At 53.5% G+C, this 19,222-nt stretch overlaps 1 protein-coding gene across 10 annotated transcripts in view; it reads left to right on the top strand.

Annotated features, from left to right (window-relative positions):
• The window catches only part of Dnah1 (dynein, axonemal, heavy chain 1), a 61,127-nt gene that overhangs the window by 33,830 nt on the left and 8,075 nt on the right, over nt 1–19,222 (top strand). For 9 of the 10 annotated variants that reach the window (NM_001033655.2, XM_063275052.1, XM_017599982.3 and 6 more), the window contains 24 exons: nt 1,019–1,196; nt 1,775–1,969; nt 2,059–2,178; nt 2,399–2,557; nt 2,646–2,753; nt 3,833–3,973; nt 4,089–4,249; nt 4,752–4,909; nt 5,528–5,701; nt 6,370–6,408; nt 9,489–9,667; nt 10,585–10,815; nt 11,937–12,133; nt 12,605–12,740; nt 13,574–13,782; nt 13,996–14,167; nt 14,800–14,991; nt 15,331–15,441; nt 16,230–16,415; nt 16,680–16,871; nt 17,638–17,805; nt 17,884–18,075; nt 18,253–18,384; nt 18,847–18,972. In NM_001033655.2, the coding sequence (NP_001028827.2) occupies nt 1,019–1,196; nt 1,775–1,969; nt 2,059–2,178; nt 2,399–2,557; nt 2,646–2,753; nt 3,833–3,973; nt 4,089–4,249; nt 4,752–4,909; nt 5,528–5,701; nt 6,370–6,408; nt 9,489–9,667; nt 10,585–10,815; nt 11,937–12,133; nt 12,605–12,740; nt 13,574–13,782; nt 13,996–14,167; nt 14,800–14,991; nt 15,331–15,441; nt 16,230–16,415; nt 16,680–16,871; nt 17,638–17,805; nt 17,884–18,075; nt 18,253–18,384; nt 18,847–18,972 (3,856 nt within the window). Of the gene's footprint in view, nt 1–1,018; nt 1,197–1,774; nt 1,970–2,058; nt 2,179–2,398; nt 2,558–2,645; nt 2,754–3,832; nt 3,974–4,088; nt 4,250–4,751; nt 4,910–5,527; nt 5,702–6,369; nt 6,409–9,488; nt 9,668–10,584; nt 10,816–11,936; nt 12,134–12,604; nt 12,741–13,573; nt 13,893–13,995; nt 14,168–14,799; nt 14,992–15,330; nt 15,442–16,229; nt 16,416–16,679; nt 16,872–17,637; nt 17,806–17,883; nt 18,076–18,252; nt 18,385–18,846; nt 18,973–19,222 lie in introns of those variants that run through there. The other variant, XR_005494532.2, reaches the window with a different exon arrangement.

Below are 19,222 nucleotides of genomic sequence, written 5' to 3'. Positions count from 1 at the left end.
CTCCCATGTTCCCATTATAATCTTTTAATGAGTGGAGACATGAAACTCATTAAAAAGATGTTAAAAAGATGAGAGCCAGTGATCTGCGATATGTTATACGTAAGTAATACAGTAGCCAAAATAAATAAATAAAGACACCATTAAGGAAATTAATAGAAGGTCATAGATTTGGAAATACATTTGTATCTATATGTGACCTTAGAGTTTTATTCAAAATACAGTAGAGCCCTGGCTGTCCCTGCCCCACCTCATCAGACAATTCACTTCTGTCCTGAGGTCAAGTGCAGTCTGTAAATATTAAATGGAAAGTCCCAGATTTGCATAATCCGTGCACTTTAAATTGTACACTCTGAACAGTGGGAAGAACTCGTGTACTAATCCATCCCATCCCACGATGGGAAATGAGTCTGCCTGTGGTCCACTGGGTTCATGCTCTTTCTCTCCCCGTGAGCACCTGTCAGCTACCAGACTGATCATGGCCTCGCTCCTTTGGTTAAATAACTCCTAGCTTAACCAACTCTGGCTCCAAAGTGTGAACTTTGATTACAGTATCCTACTACAAGTGTTCTGTCTGTTAACATATCTAAATTATAAATCAACTTTCTCATATGTATTTATATATAGAATAAACCAGCTTATATATAGGATTCTGTACTATACACAGTTCCGATATTCACAATGGGAGTGGGAGTGGGGAATCTTAGAATGTATCTTTTGAAGATAAATCAGTATTTTTAAGTAAAAACCCAGTTTCTCTCTCTCCAAAATTGACCAATACTTCTGCATCCACTTGGTACCTACTCAAAAACTGTATTATGTCATATGTGAAGGCAGTATGATGGAATCCACTGTTAGACATAGTTAATATGCACTGATATAAATTTATAATTAGTATGTGCTAATATAAGTGTTAAAAGATAAGAGCCAGTGGGTAACCAGGTTTCCCTGAGGACCATTTGTGCCATCAACGCCCCCCGCCCCCGGCACTGACATCGCTTCTCCTCCCTGGTGGTTACAGGACAGATGGGATCTTCCCCTCCCTCATCCGGGCTGGTGCCATCGCTTCTGACACCAATAAGAAATGGTACATGTTTGACGGGCCGGTGGATGCTGTCTGGATCGAGAACATGAACACTGTGCTGGATGACAACAAGAAGCTGTGCCTCAGCTCTGGGGAGATCATCAAACTCACAGAGGTGTGCTGCCCTCCCACCCACCCACCACTCTTCTGCGGCTCGCTGGTCCCGGAGACTGAGCTGCGCTGGCTGGCTAGGCCTCATCCCACTCTACCCGTGTTTAAGCACAGCACACCATAGAGCCTGGATGACAGGATCTTGGCTAACCCCGGGGACCTGGTCAGTGTATGTAGCTCAGCCCTCGAGAAACCTGGCTGAGACCTGGGTGTGAGAGCACCTCAGGGTGTGTGCACTAAACCCCTAAGAACACGTGGCAGTCGGTGTGAACCTGTGAGCCTGTGCATGTGACTGGGGCTATGCAGCAAAAAAAACCCATTTCCCGTCTGGTTTTCCAGGCTTCTAGGAACTCCACATTCTGCAGAAAGTTCAGGGCTCTCCAACTTCTGCTCTCTCTCAGGGCTCTGTGGAGGGTCACATCATCGCATGAGGATTCAGGCATCCCTGAACCTCAGCTACAGCCCTGATCCTCCCTACGGCTGCCCAGGCAGCCTTCTGGCAGGATGTGCAAAGCCCCGAATCTCTTTTCCTTACCTGGGGGCCGGTAGCTAACCGCCTTACATGTTATGTCTTGGCACCAGGCAATGACCATGATGTTCGAGGTGCAGGACTTGGCAGTGGCCTCGCCAGCCACAGTTTCTCGCTGCGGCATGGTGTACCTGGAGCCCAGCATCCTAGGGCTCATGCCATTCGTTGAGTGCTGGCTAAAACATCTCCCTTCCATAATAAAGCCCTACGAGGAGCAGTTCAAGACACTCTTTGTCAAGTTCCTGGAGGTAGGTGAGGTCACGGGTATGCCCAAGCCAGACAGGTGGCAGAAGACTGTCACCACTGGCCACACAAGCCTGGCGCTTGTTCCCAACAGAGCTCCATCGCCTTTGTCCGAACCACAGTGAAGGAAGTGGTTGCCTCAACGAACAGCAACCTGACCATGAGCCTCCTCAAACTACTCGACTGTTTCTTCAAGCCTTTCCTACCCAGAGAGGTACAGCCCAGAGGACGGAGCTGGAGGCCTCTTCCCCCCGTGTCCTGTTCTCCTCGCCTGGGCTACAAAGAGCCTGTTCAGCCTCCCTCCAGGAAGTACTGAACCGTGACCCCCTCCCCCATCCAGTGTGATGCAGGAAAATGAAAGCTACATGATCTGCCCGCTGAGGCTTCCCACCACTGCCTCAGACTTGGCCTAACGCTGTTCCCTCTGTTCCCAGGGCCTCAAGAAGATACCGTCTGAAAAGCTGAGTCATATCCCAGAGCTGATAGAGCCCTGGTTCATCTTCTCCCTGGTCTGGAGTGTAGGCGCCACAGGAGACCACAGCAGTCGCCTCAACTTCAGCCAGTGGCTAAAGATAAAGATGGTGTTCGAACAGGTAAGAGGTGGAAGGGCGGGCCAGGTCCCCAGGACCGATGGCAGGCGGCCCGCCTGGCCTCACAGGCTGCCTCCCTTGGTCCTGACAGATAAAACTAGCTTTCCCAGAAGAAGGGCTGGTGTACGATTACCGACTGGATGACGCAGGGATCAGCAGCACTGAGGATGACGATGAGGACGATGAGGAGAGCAAACAGGTGGCCACGGCGCTGCCCGCCCAGGAAGGAGGGATGGTGAAGCCCCCTGGGCTGTGGGATCTCCCCCCTCGGGATAGTGGCCACTTGGAGAAAGCCACGCTGACAGCCAGCAGGTCAGAAGCTGTTGGCTGGTGACACCATCACAAGGAGCCTCACACCCTACCAGCTGTCTATCACTGTGCTCATTTCACAGGCGTGGACACTGAGACACAAACCTCGCATAATCAGTCAGTCAGTGGGAGAGCCGGACTTGAGTGTGGAGCTCAGAGGCTTCAGTGTGCCTTGCTTCCCAGACAAATGTTTCTTCTCTACTGGCGCCGAGTCCAGGGGCCGGCCCTCTTTTCTAGTTAACAGCCCCCACTTTTCCTGAAGCCTCCCTCCCTAAGGGCCCAGGAGTGCCTGGTGCCCCGCTGTACTGTCCCCATCTCAACTACCAGTCAATCAGAGCTCTTGTTAGGGCCCTCGAGCCCCAGAGGAGGTGACAGAGTCACTACGTAGAGTCATACTGTGGAGCTCAGAGCACATTAGGGTCTAAGCATCAGAACGGCCACAAGTAGGACCTGTCGCTTTGGCCAAACTGAGACTTCGTCAAAGGAGTTTTGCAAGGGTCGTGGGTGAGGGAATTTGAGAGGCAGGAGCAGTGAGGTGACAGTACCAGGTGGCCTCAAGCATCCAGCTGTCAGTGCCCTGGGCTCTGGTATCCCCACTCCTCGTCAGCCTCAAAATAAACAGTGAGCACCGTGGCATTCCCAGGCCAGTCAGTTCCCAGAGCATCTTCTTGCCAAGACTTAGGGGCTGGCTGTGGGTAGGAAAGCTACCACCTCAGCAACTGCAGTCAGGTAGCCCCGACTTCTCACTGTGTTCAGAGAACCTCCATTCCTGGCCGTCTGTGGTGGGAGCTTCCCATCCCATGAGGACAGGAGGAGAGCAGAGGACAGGAATTCCTGTCTCTGTCAGAAGTAGCTCTTTCCCCCGATGTTCTTACCAGGGCCCAGAAGGACAATTCCTCTTCCTCCTGCTGTGGGGCCACAGGAGTGGGGAGGGCGTTCAGACCCATCCTGACCTAGATGTGGTTCTAGGTTGCCTGGGTAAAGTGGATGGACTACTCGGTTCCATTCACCATGATGCCAGACACCAACTACTGCAACATCATTGTGCCCACCATGGACACCATGCAGATGTCCTACCTGCTGGGCATGCTGATCACCAACCACAAGCCTGTGAGTGCCCCGAGGCTCAGGTCAGGGCGTGGCTAGTCCTGCGCACCAACAAGTTGGTAGTTCCCTCCTCGTCCTCTCTGCATGTGCCCCACCTTCCTGCTCACCACACTCCCAGGTGCTGTGTATCGGGCCGACGGGCACAGGGAAGACGCTCACAGTCTCTAACAAACTCCTCAAGAACCTGCCACTGGAATACATCAGCCACTTCCTCACCTTCTCAGCCCGCACTTCAGCCAACCAGACCCAGGACCTCATTGACAGCAAGCTGGACAAGAGGCAGGACACCTCTGGTTCCTTCCCCAACCACAGTGTCCCCAGCCTAGCAGAACCAGCTGCTGTGTCACACACGTGCGCGCGCGCGCACACGCACACACACACACACGCACACACACACACACACACACACACCCATCACCACCAAATTCTGTTCCTGGCTTTGCCTGAAATGACCCAGCAGGAACCTGAAAGCCCCACAGGGGACTTTGTGTTGCCTTTCGGATCTCCCCTGGCCTCTTTTAGGATGTCTAGACTCTCTGCAGGGCTTTCATTGACCTTAAGGTGGGGCTGTGCACATATTATCCACTTTTCTGGGAAGTAGGACTCTTTTTAAAGACCTAAGATAGAGATCGGCTCGTCCCCAGTGTCCCAAAACAGAGGGCTGGTCTGAGTGTTAGCAATGTGGAGGAGGCTAAAGTTCAGCGAGGCGCCATTCAGCTGCTTCTCATTCCCGGGGGGCCTGGTGCCCATGCATGCTAGGCTCACGAGACTCCTCCCACAGGCGAAAGGGTGTGTTCGGGCCACCCCTGGGGCGCAACTTCATCTTCTTCATTGACGACCTGAACATGCCAGCCCTGGAGACGTACGGCGCCCAGCCACCTATTGAGCTGTTGCGCCAGTGGATGGACCATGGTGGCTGGTATGACCGAAAGATCATCGGTGCGTGCTAACATGGGACAGCAAGGAGGGGCCGCACATGCTGGGTGAAGAGTACAGTAGATGCAGGAGCGAAAGCCATGTTAGGAGTCCACACATATCTTAATTTCTCTTAAGACAAGGGAATGAACTGTTAGGTCAGAGAAAACTTTCAGTGTTTGTTAAGACAGTCTCTTTATATCGGTAAATAACGTTTCTGCACGCACATGTGTCCGTGTGTTTGCATGAGTGTGAGCATGTGTGTTTGTGGGTTCATGTTGGCTATCTTCCTTGATTGCTGTCCATCTAATGGAGGCAGGGTCTCTCACTGAACCCAGAACTTGCTGATTTAGCTTGTCTAGCTAGCCGTCTTGCCCCTGTCTCTACCTCCTGAGTTGCTAGGATTACAGACACACTGTCACACCTACCTGACTTTTTTTTTTCCTGGAGCTGAGGACCGAACCCAGGGCCTTGTGCTTGCTAGGCAAGCGCTCTACCACGGAGCTAAGTCCCCAAACCCCCTACCTGGCTTTCATGTGGGTACCGGGGATGCAAATCCTCTATGCTCTCTCTACCACACCAGTAATTACACTTTCAACATATACTCTTATCGTGTGATCCTGACCTCCTACTCCCACTCAGGAGCCTTCAAGAACCTGGTGGATATCAACTTTGTCTGTGCCATGGGTCCCCCAGGGGGAGGCAGGAACGCCATCACTCCAAGGCTGACACGTCACTTCAACTACCTGTCTTTCATTGAGATGGATGAAGTCAGCAAGAAGCGCATCTTCTCTATAATCCTGGGATGCTGGATGGGTGAGTGTCAGATTGGGCCAAGAGAGGCCATGGACAAAGTTTGTTGTCACAGCAAAGACAGCCGAGCGGCACTGGGCGGAAAGAAGGCCCTGAGCTACTAACTGCAATCCCAGCCTTTACTCTGCTGTTTCATCCAGCAAGTTCACGGCTTCTTTACCAACCGATGCTAATACTAGTACTCGTCGCTCCGAGTCTTGGGAGTTGGGTAATATGTGATACAGCATCTAACATAAAGCCATGCAGTAAATCTGCATACTGCGTGTGTGATAGACATGTGTCTCCGCGTTTGATTCGCTCGTGTAGAGACATCGTAAGCGCTTGCGGAATGACCACCACTTTTCTAGAACAGGAAAACCTAGAAAGACCAAAGGGGGAGCTTGGGAAAAGTCAGCCCGGATGCTTTTCTCCAGTAGCCCGCCTCCCACCCAGCACACCCTGTCCATGAAGCACACTGGCAATGCTGGAAGTCAAGCCTTCCATCCGGCCTGGGCTACCCTGCCAGACCCTGAACCAAGCCTCCCCTTCATGCACAGCTGGGGAAAGGGCATACTCTCTGATGAAGGAGAGGAAGAAGTGGCTTCAGGAGCTTCCTAGGGGGCCGCAGCTGGCCTAGGTGGGCAGCAAGTAATCACCTAACTGAATCTTATGTCTGTCTCTCAACCCTGCAGATGGACTCCTTGGAGAGAAAAGTTACCGAGAGCCTGTGCGTAAGTGTGACCAGGGTCTGGGAGGATCCTGAAGGAAAGGGACTGTAGTCTGGGGGTAACCCTGGACTCTGGCTAAAGCTAGGTAGGTTAAGGTTGGGACCATGGACCCTAACAGGCCCTCCTCAGGCTCATCTGGAGCCAGAGCGCAGTCAGCACTGCCGCGGCCTCTCTTCAGGGTCCTGTACCACTCTTGGGGCCACTCCATTCCGTGTCACACTCATAGCGGGGAATTAAAGAGGAAATGGATCCAACAAACTCCACAGTCTGAAAGCCACAGTGAAGAGAAGCCTGCTTGTCCAGGGAGCAGGCACAAGCAGTTTGCAGCCAGGAGGCAGACTTCCCTCTGTGGCAGCGTCACACAGCTCTGATATGTCAGTCATCACTCAAGGCAGCTGGCCACATCAGGTTCTATCTTGTCCTGGTGCCTGCCTCTTCCTTCTCTTCCTCTTAGCTGAAAGAGGTCGTCCGGCTCCCTCTCTGAGCCTCAGGAACTACATCTCTCCTGTTACAGGCATCCCCCAGGGGCTCCTGTCACCTTGACTGGTGCTTCCTATTCTAGCGCACATCCGGCCCCTCCTCTTTGGCCTAATGGAGGATGGGAGTCACACATCCCCCAGGATCAGTATTTTGTGTTCCGCTGGACCACTCCATCAACATATAAAGATGTCTATATGTGGGGAGGGGGGTGCATGCCTTTAATCCCAGCACTCAAGAGACAATGGCAGACAGATCTCTGAATTTGAGGCCAGCCTGATCTACTGGTCTACAGGTTAAGTTTGAGGACAGTCAGAGCTACATCGTGAGACCCTGTTCTAAAAACAAAGCGAAACAGGCGAGCATGTCCCAGTTTCCCCAGTCTTGATTAAACAAAACCCCAAATTATCTCTGCCGCCCAGATCCCACTTTCCCCCACTGCCTCTCTTCGCTGCTTAGCTTTCTAACAACGAAGCGCTCCAGAGCTCTTCTCCCACTGACACGCCCACATCCCTCCTGGCTCCCATTGGGTCACCTCCTCCTCTGCTGACCACAGTGACATCAGCTCTCAGGCTTTATCCACTCTGCAAACAGCCCTTCCTCCCAGGCCCTTCTCCCTCCTGGGTGTATCAGTCAGTGTCGTGTTGCTCTGAAAAAGTAGCCTAAAGAAGGAACGGTTTCTTTTTGCTCACTGGTTCGGAAGTTTCGTCTCTGATTGGCTTGATCCTGGTCTGTGGTGAGAAGAACTCCATGACAGCAGGAAGCATAGGAAAGCCAACTTGTTCACTTTGTGACATCCAGGGAGTGACGGGAGGATGCCAGGGCCATGTACAGTCTCCGAAGATGCTCCCGAAGCAGTCTTCTTCCTCCAGCCAGGCCCACTTCCTTCACAGGTTCATTACAAACTCCCTTCATCCGTGAATTCACCTACTGATGAGTTTAGTGTGTTTGTGATCCAGGCATCTCTCGCGAGCACACCCACCAGCTAGGGACCAAGCTTTCAAATCACAAGCCTTTTTGCAGGGAGTCACTTCAAACACAAACTATCATCTTGGCACCCCATCTTGGACTAACTAGACACTGACCTCCAGCCCCCTTTTACATATGCTGTCCTCAGACAGTCTCATCCTGGCTCAAATACAAAGTCACCTTTATGTCACCAGCATCCAAATCCACACCCTCAGTCCACACATCTGATTCCACATTTCTCAGATTGAACCTGACCAAATCCGGGTTTCTGGCGCCCTGTCAGGCTCACCTTCGGTGATGGCAGCCCCGTCCTTCCAGATGCTCATGACAAGAACTTCATGGTCATCCTCATCCGTTGGCTTTCTCCGCAGGGTCTGTCCCAGTCAGCATACCGCTCTGTCCTCATTCTCCCAATCACTGGGGCAGCCCTCCCCTGATCTACTCACTCTGCCTCCACTTAGCAACGATCCATCCTCCTTCGGCCTGTTAAACGTCCATAAGCCTGCTATATTCCTAGCGACTCTGGAGGCCATGGTAGGAGGAGAGTCACTTCAGTCCACGAGTTTAAAGTTAGCCTGGGCAATACCCTGTCTCAGAAATACATAGCACCAAACGTATCGTAAGGCCAGTGCTCCCCTTCTGGTCAACTGTCATAGCCAAGGGACTGTGCCTGGAAGAATGTCCCTGCCTCACACCCCACATCACATCTACAGCTCAGCCTCTCCCCTTGGTCCATGACCTCCTCTCTCCAGGTGTTTGCTCCTGTGGGCCCCTCTGCCTGCTTTCTCCAGCAGTGCACACGCTGCAATCTCGCCCCTTTATCTCAGCTCGAATGTCTCCCTTCTCAGGGTGATACCCCCCAGAATTTCTGGAGTCACTCCAAAGCCTTACTTTGAGGTTTCCCAAACTTTCCTCTTGCGCAAGTCTCACTGTAGCATGTTCCACCTGGTCACTGTCTCCTTGTCGGTCCGTTTCCAGGACAAAGCTTGCCAAGGGTGAGAGGCGTCTGTGTGCGTCGACCTCTTGCTCACCACCTGAAACGTGCTCCGTCTCCTGACCCGTTGTCCCTTCCGCGTCCTCCCGGGACCCCAAGTTCCCACTCTCAGAGTTTAGTTCCGGTGGAGACGGGTAGTGTTCATGGAGCCAGCACATGGCTATGGTAGTGATAAGAACCAGCTGGAGCTTTCGCAGCTTGACAAAGGGTAGTGAGCCCACAGGGTCAAGCCTGTGGTCCAGGTCACCCTACACCACCATAAAGTCACTCTTAAAGCCTGCAGACCCATGTGTGATTCAGCATTGCCATGTTCAGGCCTGGCTGACCATAGGCTCAGGAGGCAAGGCAGGAAGGGCTCACCCAGTCCTAAGCCCATTCACGCCCACACCTCTGTGACTGCATCTCAGTGCCCCGTGCATGGCTAGTTGTCAGGAACGTGGGGGTAAATCTAGGGCACAGAGAACAAGAGATCCCCACTCTAAGGTAGGGACATCAGACAGGCCTTACATGGGAGGAAGTGTCTAAGAAGGGGCTGAAACAAACGTGGAATTCAAGCCTAAGACTATGGAATGAATCGTGAGGGAGAGCAAAGAGCAAAGCCAGGACCTGTCTGTGTGACCCAGCCCACTCTCCTGTCCCACAGCTGGGGCCCCCAACATCGTCCACATGACGGAGCCCCTCGTGAACGCTACCATCAGTATATATGCTATCATTACCTCCCAGCTGCTGCCCACACCAGCCAAGTCCCACTATACCTTTAACCTGAGGGACCTGTCCAAAGTCTTCCAGGGAATTCTCATGGCTGAACCAGCTAAGGTTGAGGTGAGTGTCTGCCAGGCCTCCACCCCATGCCCCTGTTGCCCTCGTCGTCGTCCTCTCAAGTTTAAGCCTTCACAAGAGCCTGACCTTCATGCAGCTAAGCCTATCTTGTGAGCCAAACTCATGCCCAAAATCGTGACCATGATGAGGTCATGAAAAGAACAAGCCAGGAGAAGGCAAGGAGGCAGGAGAATGTCTAGTAGAGGCCTTACGTGTGAGAAGACTTGGGTGGAGACAAACAAGGTGTCTTTGGAAGCTAAGTGTGTGGAGATACAAGGAGTGGGCAGTGGGGATGCCCAGGAGCCAGAACGCACAGGCTGTGGGTCTGGCAGAGAGCTCAAATGGGGAGCCACCGGGAACCGCTGGCTAAACAACCAAAGTGTGGCTAGCCTAGGAAGGTGGGGTGGATAAGACAAAGGGCGGTTCTGCCCTTGCTGAGCTCATAGCCAATGAGTTAAAAGAAATGTCTGCGGTCCCCAGCTCCGAAAAAAAGAAAAAGGAAAAAAAAAAAAAAGAAAAGTCTGGAACTTCCTTAGTGTGCCCAAGGACTCTGGTGGAGAGGCATGGAAACTGGACTAGAGTAGACTAGAGTGGGCAGCAGATCTAAACACAGAAGGACTGGTAGAGCTCTCTGAGCAGTCAAATGTGGGGTGTTGGGATATGCACGACCAACTGCTGGTGCTGGTGCATAGTGGGCGCTGGGAGCCGGGGATGGGCAGGCTCAGAGTACGCCGCCATCCTCTTAGTCTTCAGTTGTGCAGAAGGCTGGTCTCCCAGTAGTTTCCTGTATGTGACTCTGAGACAAAGGAGACCAGTCCTGTGGGCCACATTCCTGTCATCCCGGTCTGTCTCCCCCGGAACTTCAAATGATGACGTCAGGCCAGCAACCAAGGCAGGACCTGACACTGGGTACTCAACAGGACAAGGTGCAGCTGCTGCGGCTGTGGTACCATGAGAACTGCCGTGTGTTCCGTGACCGCCTAGTGAATGAGGAAGATCGCGGCTGGTTTGATGGTCTCCTTGAAATGAAGATGGAGGATTTGGGGGTGGCCTTCAACAAAGTTTGTCCCTTCCAACCCATTCTTTATGGGGACTTCATGTCCCCAGGCTCAGATGTAAAGTCCTACGAGCTCATCACCAGTGAGAATAAGGTGAGTTGGTGCTCTACTCTGGGACGGGTTCAGTCTGCTGCCTGGAATCCAGAGAACACCCAGTGTAGTGCCTAGAGAGTCTGAAGGTCTACACAAAACAAGTGTGAGACCCCAGGCCCTCCCCCATCACCATTAGAAAGTCAGGATAGTCAAAAACAAACAAACAAAACGAAACAAAGCTTTTGATCTCTCTGAGTCCCCATTTCCCCTTCACATGGGTTTAGCGAGGCAGCCCATCCGTGAGAACAAGAGTTCATCTCAGACAAATCCTGTCAACAGTGACACACCATGCCCATCTGCCATGCTGCCATTCTTGTTCATAAAGGGGCGGAAGGGGTTTGGTGCCATGACTCAGTTAGGACTTGGGAAGACAGGATTGAGGTTTTCATCGATGACCTCAGAGCTGTGAAACTGCCGTGGACTTCCTGGTGGGTTTTCCCACACACGTCCACTCCTAGTTCCCAGATGGTCTCACCCGAGTTCTACAGACTAATGTGCCTCAAAGGTCAGGCTTCTCATAGGCAGACCTGACTTCTGAAAGCCAGCATTCCTTACGTGCACAGGGAACAGAACTAGCTGTGGCCAGCTCTCTGTCAAAGGGGACCTGGTACTCATCATCCCAATGTTCCGACTACCAAACCTATCTACAGCGAGAGCTGCCACAAACCCGGTAGCACAGGATCCCTGCAAGGGCCTCCCCCAAACACTTTCAGGGTAGAGCTGGCAAGAATCGAAAGAAAGCAGCAAGAGGTCATGGGCCCAAGGCGTTCACTGGACTTTGTGAAAAGAGGAAGTTAGTTTCCTCATGAAGCAGAGTGAGATAAGATATCCTAGTGTGTCCACAATAGGGGATGGATGCTGGAGCGAATTAGAGTGCAGAGACTTGGCTGGGGGGTGGGGGGGAGCGTCTGTTCGCCCAGTTTGTCAAATGGCAGCCTGAGCCAACTCAGCTGTCCCTGAAGACGTACAAGGTTCAAACCCACAGGAGAAAATCTGCATCTGGCCAGGTCACAGAGTAACCACTCACTGGCATTTCCGGGTCTGAACAGAGAGAAGCGGGAAGCTGGGGGACCCCTCCATGGAGGAGAGCCTGCTATTCCCCACCATCCCCCTGTTCCCAGATGATGCAGGTGATCGAGGAGTACATGGAGGATTACAACCAGATCAACACAGCCAAGCTGAAGCTGGTCCTCTTTGTGGATGCCATGAGCCACATCTGCCGCATCAGCCGAACCCTGCGCCAGGCTCTGGGCAACGCGCTCCTGTTGGGCGTGGGTGGCAGTGGCCGCAGCTCCCTCACTCGGCTGGCCTCCCACATGTAAGGCATCATGGCGGGCAGTGGGTGGCATGTGGCAGACTGTTTATAACAGATGCCTTCCACCACGGTAGAATCCTGTTGTCACCCCAACATAAACCTACTCAGCCCATGAGATTCTAGAAGAGCTGCAAACGGGACCTGAACCCCAAGAAAAGGCAGCAACAGTACCCTGCGGTGCTATGGGAGGGAGGTTAGAGGAAAGCATCCCGGAAAGATGCCTAGGAAAGAGACTCGTGGGCCTGTTTTCAGAATCCGAGCATGGAGGGTAGGTGGTGGATGGGGCAGGAATCTAGGCTATAGGAATCGTAGGCGTAGGTCAGGAAACGGAGAGAATGGGTGCAGGGCCTAGGGAAGCTACAAGTCCAATAGGAGCAAGATGCCAGGTGGCTAGCGGGGTCTCTGAGCACCCACCACCCAGCAGCACCTGGCTCCAGGCCTCTGACACGCCTTCACTCAAACTCCCACCTCCAGGGCGGAATATGAGTGCTTCCAGGTTGAGCTGTCCAAGAACTACGGCATGTCTGAGTGGCGTGAAGATGTCAAGAAGATTCTGCTCAAGGCTGGCATGCAGAACCTGCCCATCACCTTCCTGTTCTCAGACACTCAGGTGCACCCACCACAGCAGTGGGCAGGGCTCAGGGTGGGCTCACCACAGAGCACCCCCAAGTAGTATCCCGTAGGGTGCTCAGTCCTATATGCTCAACTCCCTATACATTAGGTGTGGGTGGGGTTATGATTAGACTGGTCAAGAGAGGAACCAAAGCCAGTCTCTCAAGGCTAAGGGGAAGCAGTGATCATTACTCATGCTCCAAGAGTAAAAAGCACCTTGGTGCTATAACACACTACTCATGGCTCAATGGCTTCCTACCTTAAGGACCACAAACGTGTTCCTGAGGAATAGGGAGCCCATAGCTCTGCATTAGGGGGCATAACGTCTCTTTCCAGGTCTCTGAGGAGAGAGGCCACAAGGCAAACAGGACAGTACTTAAACCTGACTGGCAGTACAGGTTGTGTGGGTCAAAGGCTCCAAGATCATGCCCCGACCCTAGACAAGGTCCCTTCCCTCTTAGATCTGTCCAGCCCTTTCATATAGTCAAGAAAGTGAGGTTTCCCTCAACACAGGCCAGATGGCTCTGTCGGTGGCCATGGTTTCTTCCTTAAGTAAAATAAGGCCTTGAAGAAAAGCTAGAAAAGGATCAGGAAGACTCCACCCCATCCCACCCCTGACTCTGGGCCCTGCCACAGCCCCGCAGGTTATACTCCCAGCCTCCACTATGGGGCAGATCTGAGTGGAAGGCCAGGACCTATGATGAAGTCAATGGCGTGACCTTGGCCTAGTTTCTATATGGGGCTGTTACAAAGGTCAGGCAAAATCATTCATGGGATGCGACTGTGGGGGTGTCCATAAAAGCTTAGCTCCTGCCCCTTGTCCTTCTCCAGATCAAGAACGAGTCCTTCTTGGAGGACATTAACAACATCCTGAACTCAGGTGACATCCCCAACCTCTACAGTGCAGATGAGCAAGACCAGATCGTCAACACCATGCGGCCCTACATACAGGAGCAGGGCCTGCAGCCGACCAAAGCCAATCTCATGGCCGCCTATACCGGGCGTGTGCGTAACAACATCCACATGGTGCTGTGCATGAGGTACGTGTAGCTGTCACCGAGCTACACGGGGCCTCAGGGATGTGAGCGAGTTCTTCTGAAGTGAAGTGGCCCCAGGCCTGGCCACCATGCCACTCAGACAGGACTACTAGGTTGGTTTGGCCTGGCTACTCTGATGTGGGGTTCTAGACAGGCCCTGAGTGCCGAGTGCCTAAGTCAGCGTTGCTGGGCCTCATGGGGATCCTTCTCCCTCAGTCCCATTGGAGAGGTCTTCCGTGCTCGCCTGAGGCAGTTCCCCTCACTTGTCAACTGCTGCACCATTGACTGGTTTAACGAGTGGCCCGCAGAGGCCCTGCAATCTGTGGCCACCAGGTTCCTGCATGAGATCCCAGAACTGGAATGTTCGAGTGAAGTAATTGAAGGACTGGTGGGTACCGTGGTGAGATGCAGTCTCTTGGGGGTCAGGGGGGAGAAATGTCTCACTTAATAGAGGCTCGGGGTCACTGAGGCCGACCACGGCCAGCAAAGTGTTGGTGAGATGGTGCTGCCTGGTTACGCCTCAGTTCTACAATGTGTGAAACGAGGCCGTAGGTAACATGGTGACCTGGAGTGTTCTACAGACAGCTAGCACCCCTTAGAGACTACAGATAGGATCAGGCAGATTTGTCAGTTCAGTCTTAGAAAGCTGGCCCTCTGAGGTTCAAGAGCTAAGATGAAGCCAGTGTTTCCCTGTCTTAGACCCAGCCTCTCTGATGGGACACCATCTTAGGCCTTCCAGAGGGAGGCGGCTCATGGGGCTGAGTCAAGGGCCACGGCTGGACGACACCTGGGTCCATCGTCAAGGCCAGGTCTGTTCTTGACTAGTATGGGCCTTGGGCTTTTCATCCACATTAAAGGTTACCTAGGCCCGGAGGTCATGAGGATCTTAGGAAACCATTTATCTGAGGTACAGTTGCGCTGTGACCCTTTCCTCGGGACCAGGGCACAGTGGCCTTGTGGGTACCTGGTACCTGGTCTTTGCTGAAGCACAGCAAGCGTCCATGATCTCTGCCTTCACAGATTCACGTTTGCGTGTATATCCACCAGTCCGTGGCCAAGAAATGTGTCGAGTACCTGGCAGAGCTGGCCCGCCACAACTACGTGACCCCCAAGAGCTATTTGGAGCTGCTCAATATTTTCTCCATCCTCATTGGACAGAAGAAAATGGAACTGAAGACGGCCAAACACCGAATGAAGAGTGGCCTTGACAAGGTAGGCCCGAGGAAGGCCGGAAGGCAGTGGCTAGCCTAGCTACCCGTGCTGGGCTTCAGCAGTCTTTGATGCCATGGCACCCCAGCCTTGAGGCGCTGCAAAGGGTGACTTCCTTCTCAGTGAAAAAAAAATAGAACTTATCAGTGAAGGGCAAAGTCAAACAGGTACCCCCAACTTCTCAGGGAGGGAGGCCCCCTCCTCTAGAAACCACTGAGCAACCAGGGGCACCCGAGTGGAGGTGATTCAGCAGAACCCTCTCCTCAGAACCCTGAGGCCTGGCGCCTCTCTAGTTCCTGTAACAACCGTTTCGTGTTTTGTTTTCTCTGCTCCCAAACTCAGCTTCTGCGCACCTCGGAGGATGTGGCCAAGATGCAGGAGGAGCTGGAGATTATGCGCCCCCTGCTGGAAGAAGCTGCCAAGGACACCTTGCTCACTATGGACCAGATCAAGGTCGGGTGCTCACGAGAGCTCTTAAGCCCAGCTCCCTCTCTGGTCCTGTGTGAGGATGCTCAACACCTCAAACATCAAAGGGCGAGCCCCTGGCTTTCACACCTCACCGGTTTCTCGTTTACCTGGCAGATACTTAGGCAGGACTATCCCCACGTTAGGCCAGGCACCCCTTTGGCTGGGCATTTATGAAGGGCAAGGCTGATGAATCCAAAGAGGCCGGGAACTGATGATGTCACAGCTCAGACTGAGCGGCAGAACTGGCATACACAGACATGCAGATGCCACACAGAATCAGGGTTTACATGGAGGGCTCGGTCCTCCCAGCACAGACCACCATTAGCATGACAGCTTTCTGCCAGGATTCAAGGCTTGGTCCTGCAGAGTCAGTATTACAAAACGTTCCCTGAAGAAAGGGGAGGTACACTTCGGCATTGTGCACAGACGGCAATGTGGGCCTGTAGGACTGGATTGCCCAAACCTGGAAACCCCTAAGGCCCGTGGTGGGCCTTGGAGATGTGTGGGAGAAGCTCCTAGACTTCCCAGGTCTCTGCAACCTATTGCAACTAAGAAGCCCTTAGGGGGTTGGGGATTTAGCTCAGTGGTAGAGCGCTTGCCTAGCAAGCGCAAGGCCCTGGGTTCGGTCCCCAGCTCCAAAAAAAAGAAAAGAAAAGAAAAGAAAAAGAAGCCCTTGGAAAGGGTGGACATCCCCATCCTCAGAAGTGGGGAGGGGTTGGTATTCCTGCCCTTGCCACTGGCCACTAACTGGATGCCCTGTCTCCCAACTGCAGGTGGACACAGCCATAGCTGAAGAGACCCGGAAATCAGTGCAGGCAGAGGAGATCAAGGCCAACGAGAAGGCCAGCAAGGCCCAAGCTATTGCTGATGACGCCCAGAAGGATCTGGATGAGGCCCTGCCGGCCCTGGACGCAGCCCTGGCCAGCCTTCGAAACCTCAACAAGAATGATGTGACAGAGGTGAGTAGAGGGCGTCACCTCGCACTCTCTGCGTCCCTCTCTGTGTCCTCTCAGGTCCTAATGGTGTCCCCAGGCCCACCTTGTGCACATCCTTTGGTGACTGTGTACCAACAGGGGACAGCAGAACGAGGGCCAGATCCTCACTGTCTGTCCCACTTTCCTGGGACCCTAGGTCTTGTGGCAGTAAAGACTTGGTTGGCAGGGCCCCACCTTGCCCGAGCTGGTAGGACCTTCCCCTTCTATACCTCTTGGCATGACCCATAGGTGCGTGCCATGCAGCGCCCACCCCCGGGAGTGAAGCTGGTCATAGAGGCCGTGTGCATCATGAAGGGCATCAAGCCCAAGAAGGTACCCGGAGAGAAACCAGGCTCCAAAGTGGATGACTACTGGGAGCCCGGCAAGGGGCTGCTGCAAGACCCAGGCCGCTTCCTTGAAAGCCTCTTCAAGTTTGACAAGGTAACCACACTAGGCACATGGGTCAGCCAGTGGTCAGGACACGGCAAAAGGGTAGGAGCTGGCAAAGTACCCATCACCTATCTGCAGGAGCTATGCTCTGTTCTGTCGTCACCAGCAGTTGCAGCACACATGCCCCTGGGGGACATAGAGCTGTCTGGGGCCATTGGACATAGAGTCTACCTGAGGAGCTGTCATGTGGGATGAGACATCCCCTTCCCCACCAGAAGTTGTTGCCAGGGCAGGTCCCTGTGCCTATATGATGTCACTCACAGTCACTCCAAGGCTCTGCAACTTGGAGATTCTTCTTATCCTAGCCAAGAGGTTTACCGGCTTCCTCCGCTGCCTCTCTGTTCTCTGTACATGGATCCAGTTGAGATTTTCAGTCCCTGGGTATCTCTCTGTTCTCTTGGACTGTGCCATGGTTAGGTCAGCCAGGAGGCCAGAACCTTCAGGGAGCCTCTCTCCAGTCCAGAAAGTCACTGAATACCACTTGCCTGGCCTACATGGGCAGGGCCAGAGACACCCTTCGTAGAGAGGCACCCAGTCCAGGATGGCTCACAGCCTGAGCTCTGTTCTCCAGGGCATGACTTAGCCCTGGCCTCTGAAAGTACAGTATAGGTTCCCAGGCCCATCACCAACAGTGGTTGGTTCAGGTGGGGCAGAGCATGAGTGTGAGAGGCTCTCCAGCCCCTGAGATATGGGGAGAGGGGATCTTAGTTGTCCCTCTTTGGAAGCAGTGTCCTGAGATGAGTGGTCTCTGCCTCAGGACAACATTGGGGAAGCAGTTATCAAAGCCATCCAGCCATACATCGACAACGAGGAGTTCCAACCGGCCGCCATTGCCAAGGTGTCCAAGGCCTGCACGTCCATCTGCCAGTGGGTGCGCGCCATGCACAAGTACCACTTTGTAGCCAAGGCTGTGGAGCCCAAACGGGTGAGGACTGTACGGCGCTGGTGGGGGCTGGCTCGCCTTCCCAGGGACTGGCTATGATCTGCACCTTTCTGTCTGCAGCAAGCCTTGCGAGAAGCCCAGGACGACCTGGAAGTCACCCAGAGGATACTAGAGGAGGCAAAGCACCACCTGCGCGAAGTGGAAGATGGCATCTCCACGCTGCAGGCCAAGTATCGAGAGTGCGTGACCAAGAAGGAGGAGCTGGAGATGAAGTGTGAGCAGTGTGAGCAGCGCCTAGGCCGGGCCGACAAGGTTCGCCACCCCGTGGGAGACCACAGAGACCACTGGCAGGCCCGCCGGGAAGACAACTATGGGTTGGCTCTCCCCACCCCCTTTATAGCAACCTGTGGGTGGGGTCACCGTGGGCGGAGATAGTCCCAGTCCCCAGGCCAGCCTCCCGGAGCCCATCCCACAAGGCTGCTTCTACAGCTCATCAACGGGCTAGCAGACGAAAAGGTTCGCTGGCAGGACACTGTGGAGAATCTGGAGAATATGCTTGACAACATTTTTGGCGATGTGCTGGTGGCTGCTGGCTTTGTGGCCTACCTGGGGCCCTTCACGGTAAAGAATCCCCTACTGTATCCTAACCAGCTTTATCCCACAAAGAGAGCCCCCTCCCCTTGAGGCCTTACCTCTGTGAGGACAACCTGTGGGGCAGCTCTTCTTCCTTCCCTCATTGTAGCATATAGGTACCAAGCAGGTACACAGCTGTCCACACAAGTTGCAAGAGCCCCTATTGGAAGTATATAAAGGCTCACACATGTGTACCCATGCTAAACACTGCTCTAAAATGCTTCACTGTGTGCCCCACTGAATCCTCAGAGCCATCTTTTGGGAAGACCCTGCAGGCATGACCCACTTCATAGACAAGGGTCTGAGGTTTGTAGGATCCAAGCAGGTCTGAAATGTCTATAATGTCCAGCTCCTCATCTGAGATCTGACTCCTGCATGCAGTGTTGTAGCCAGAGGGGAGGAGAACGCTGTGTGCCTAGTGTGGTGGCCTTAAGTTTCACATCTCCCCAGGGGCAGTACCGTGCAGCGCTCTATGAGTACTGGGTCAACCAGCTCACAGTTTACGGTGTCCCACACACCTCCAAGCCCACGCTGATTTCAACCCTGGGAAACCCCGTGAAGATCCGCTCTTGGCAGGTAACTATCAGAGTGCACTTCAGGCTGGGCCTAGAGCCCCCTGCCTCCTTTCCACCCTCCTTTCCAGTGGATGCCTCCTCTGGATCCTCCTGGTTGCAGCAAGAGGGTGGTGAGAAGAAAAAGAAGCAGGCCAGGTGGGGTTGGGGATTTAGCTCAGTGGCAGAGCGCTTGCCTAGCAAGCGCAAGGCCCTGGGTTCGGTCCCCAGCTCTAAAAATAAAAAAAAAAAAAAAAAGAAGCAGGCCAGGGGTG

The sequence above is a fragment of the Rattus norvegicus genome, chromosome 16 (genome assembly GCF_036323735.1).
Source record: "Rattus norvegicus strain BN/NHsdMcwi chromosome 16, GRCr8, whole genome shotgun sequence".
NCBI classification, from domain to species: Eukaryota; Metazoa; Chordata; class Mammalia; order Rodentia; family Muridae; genus Rattus; species Rattus norvegicus.
Note: the sequence above shows the minus strand (reverse complement) of the source record. Positions and strands in the feature narration are given on the sequence as shown.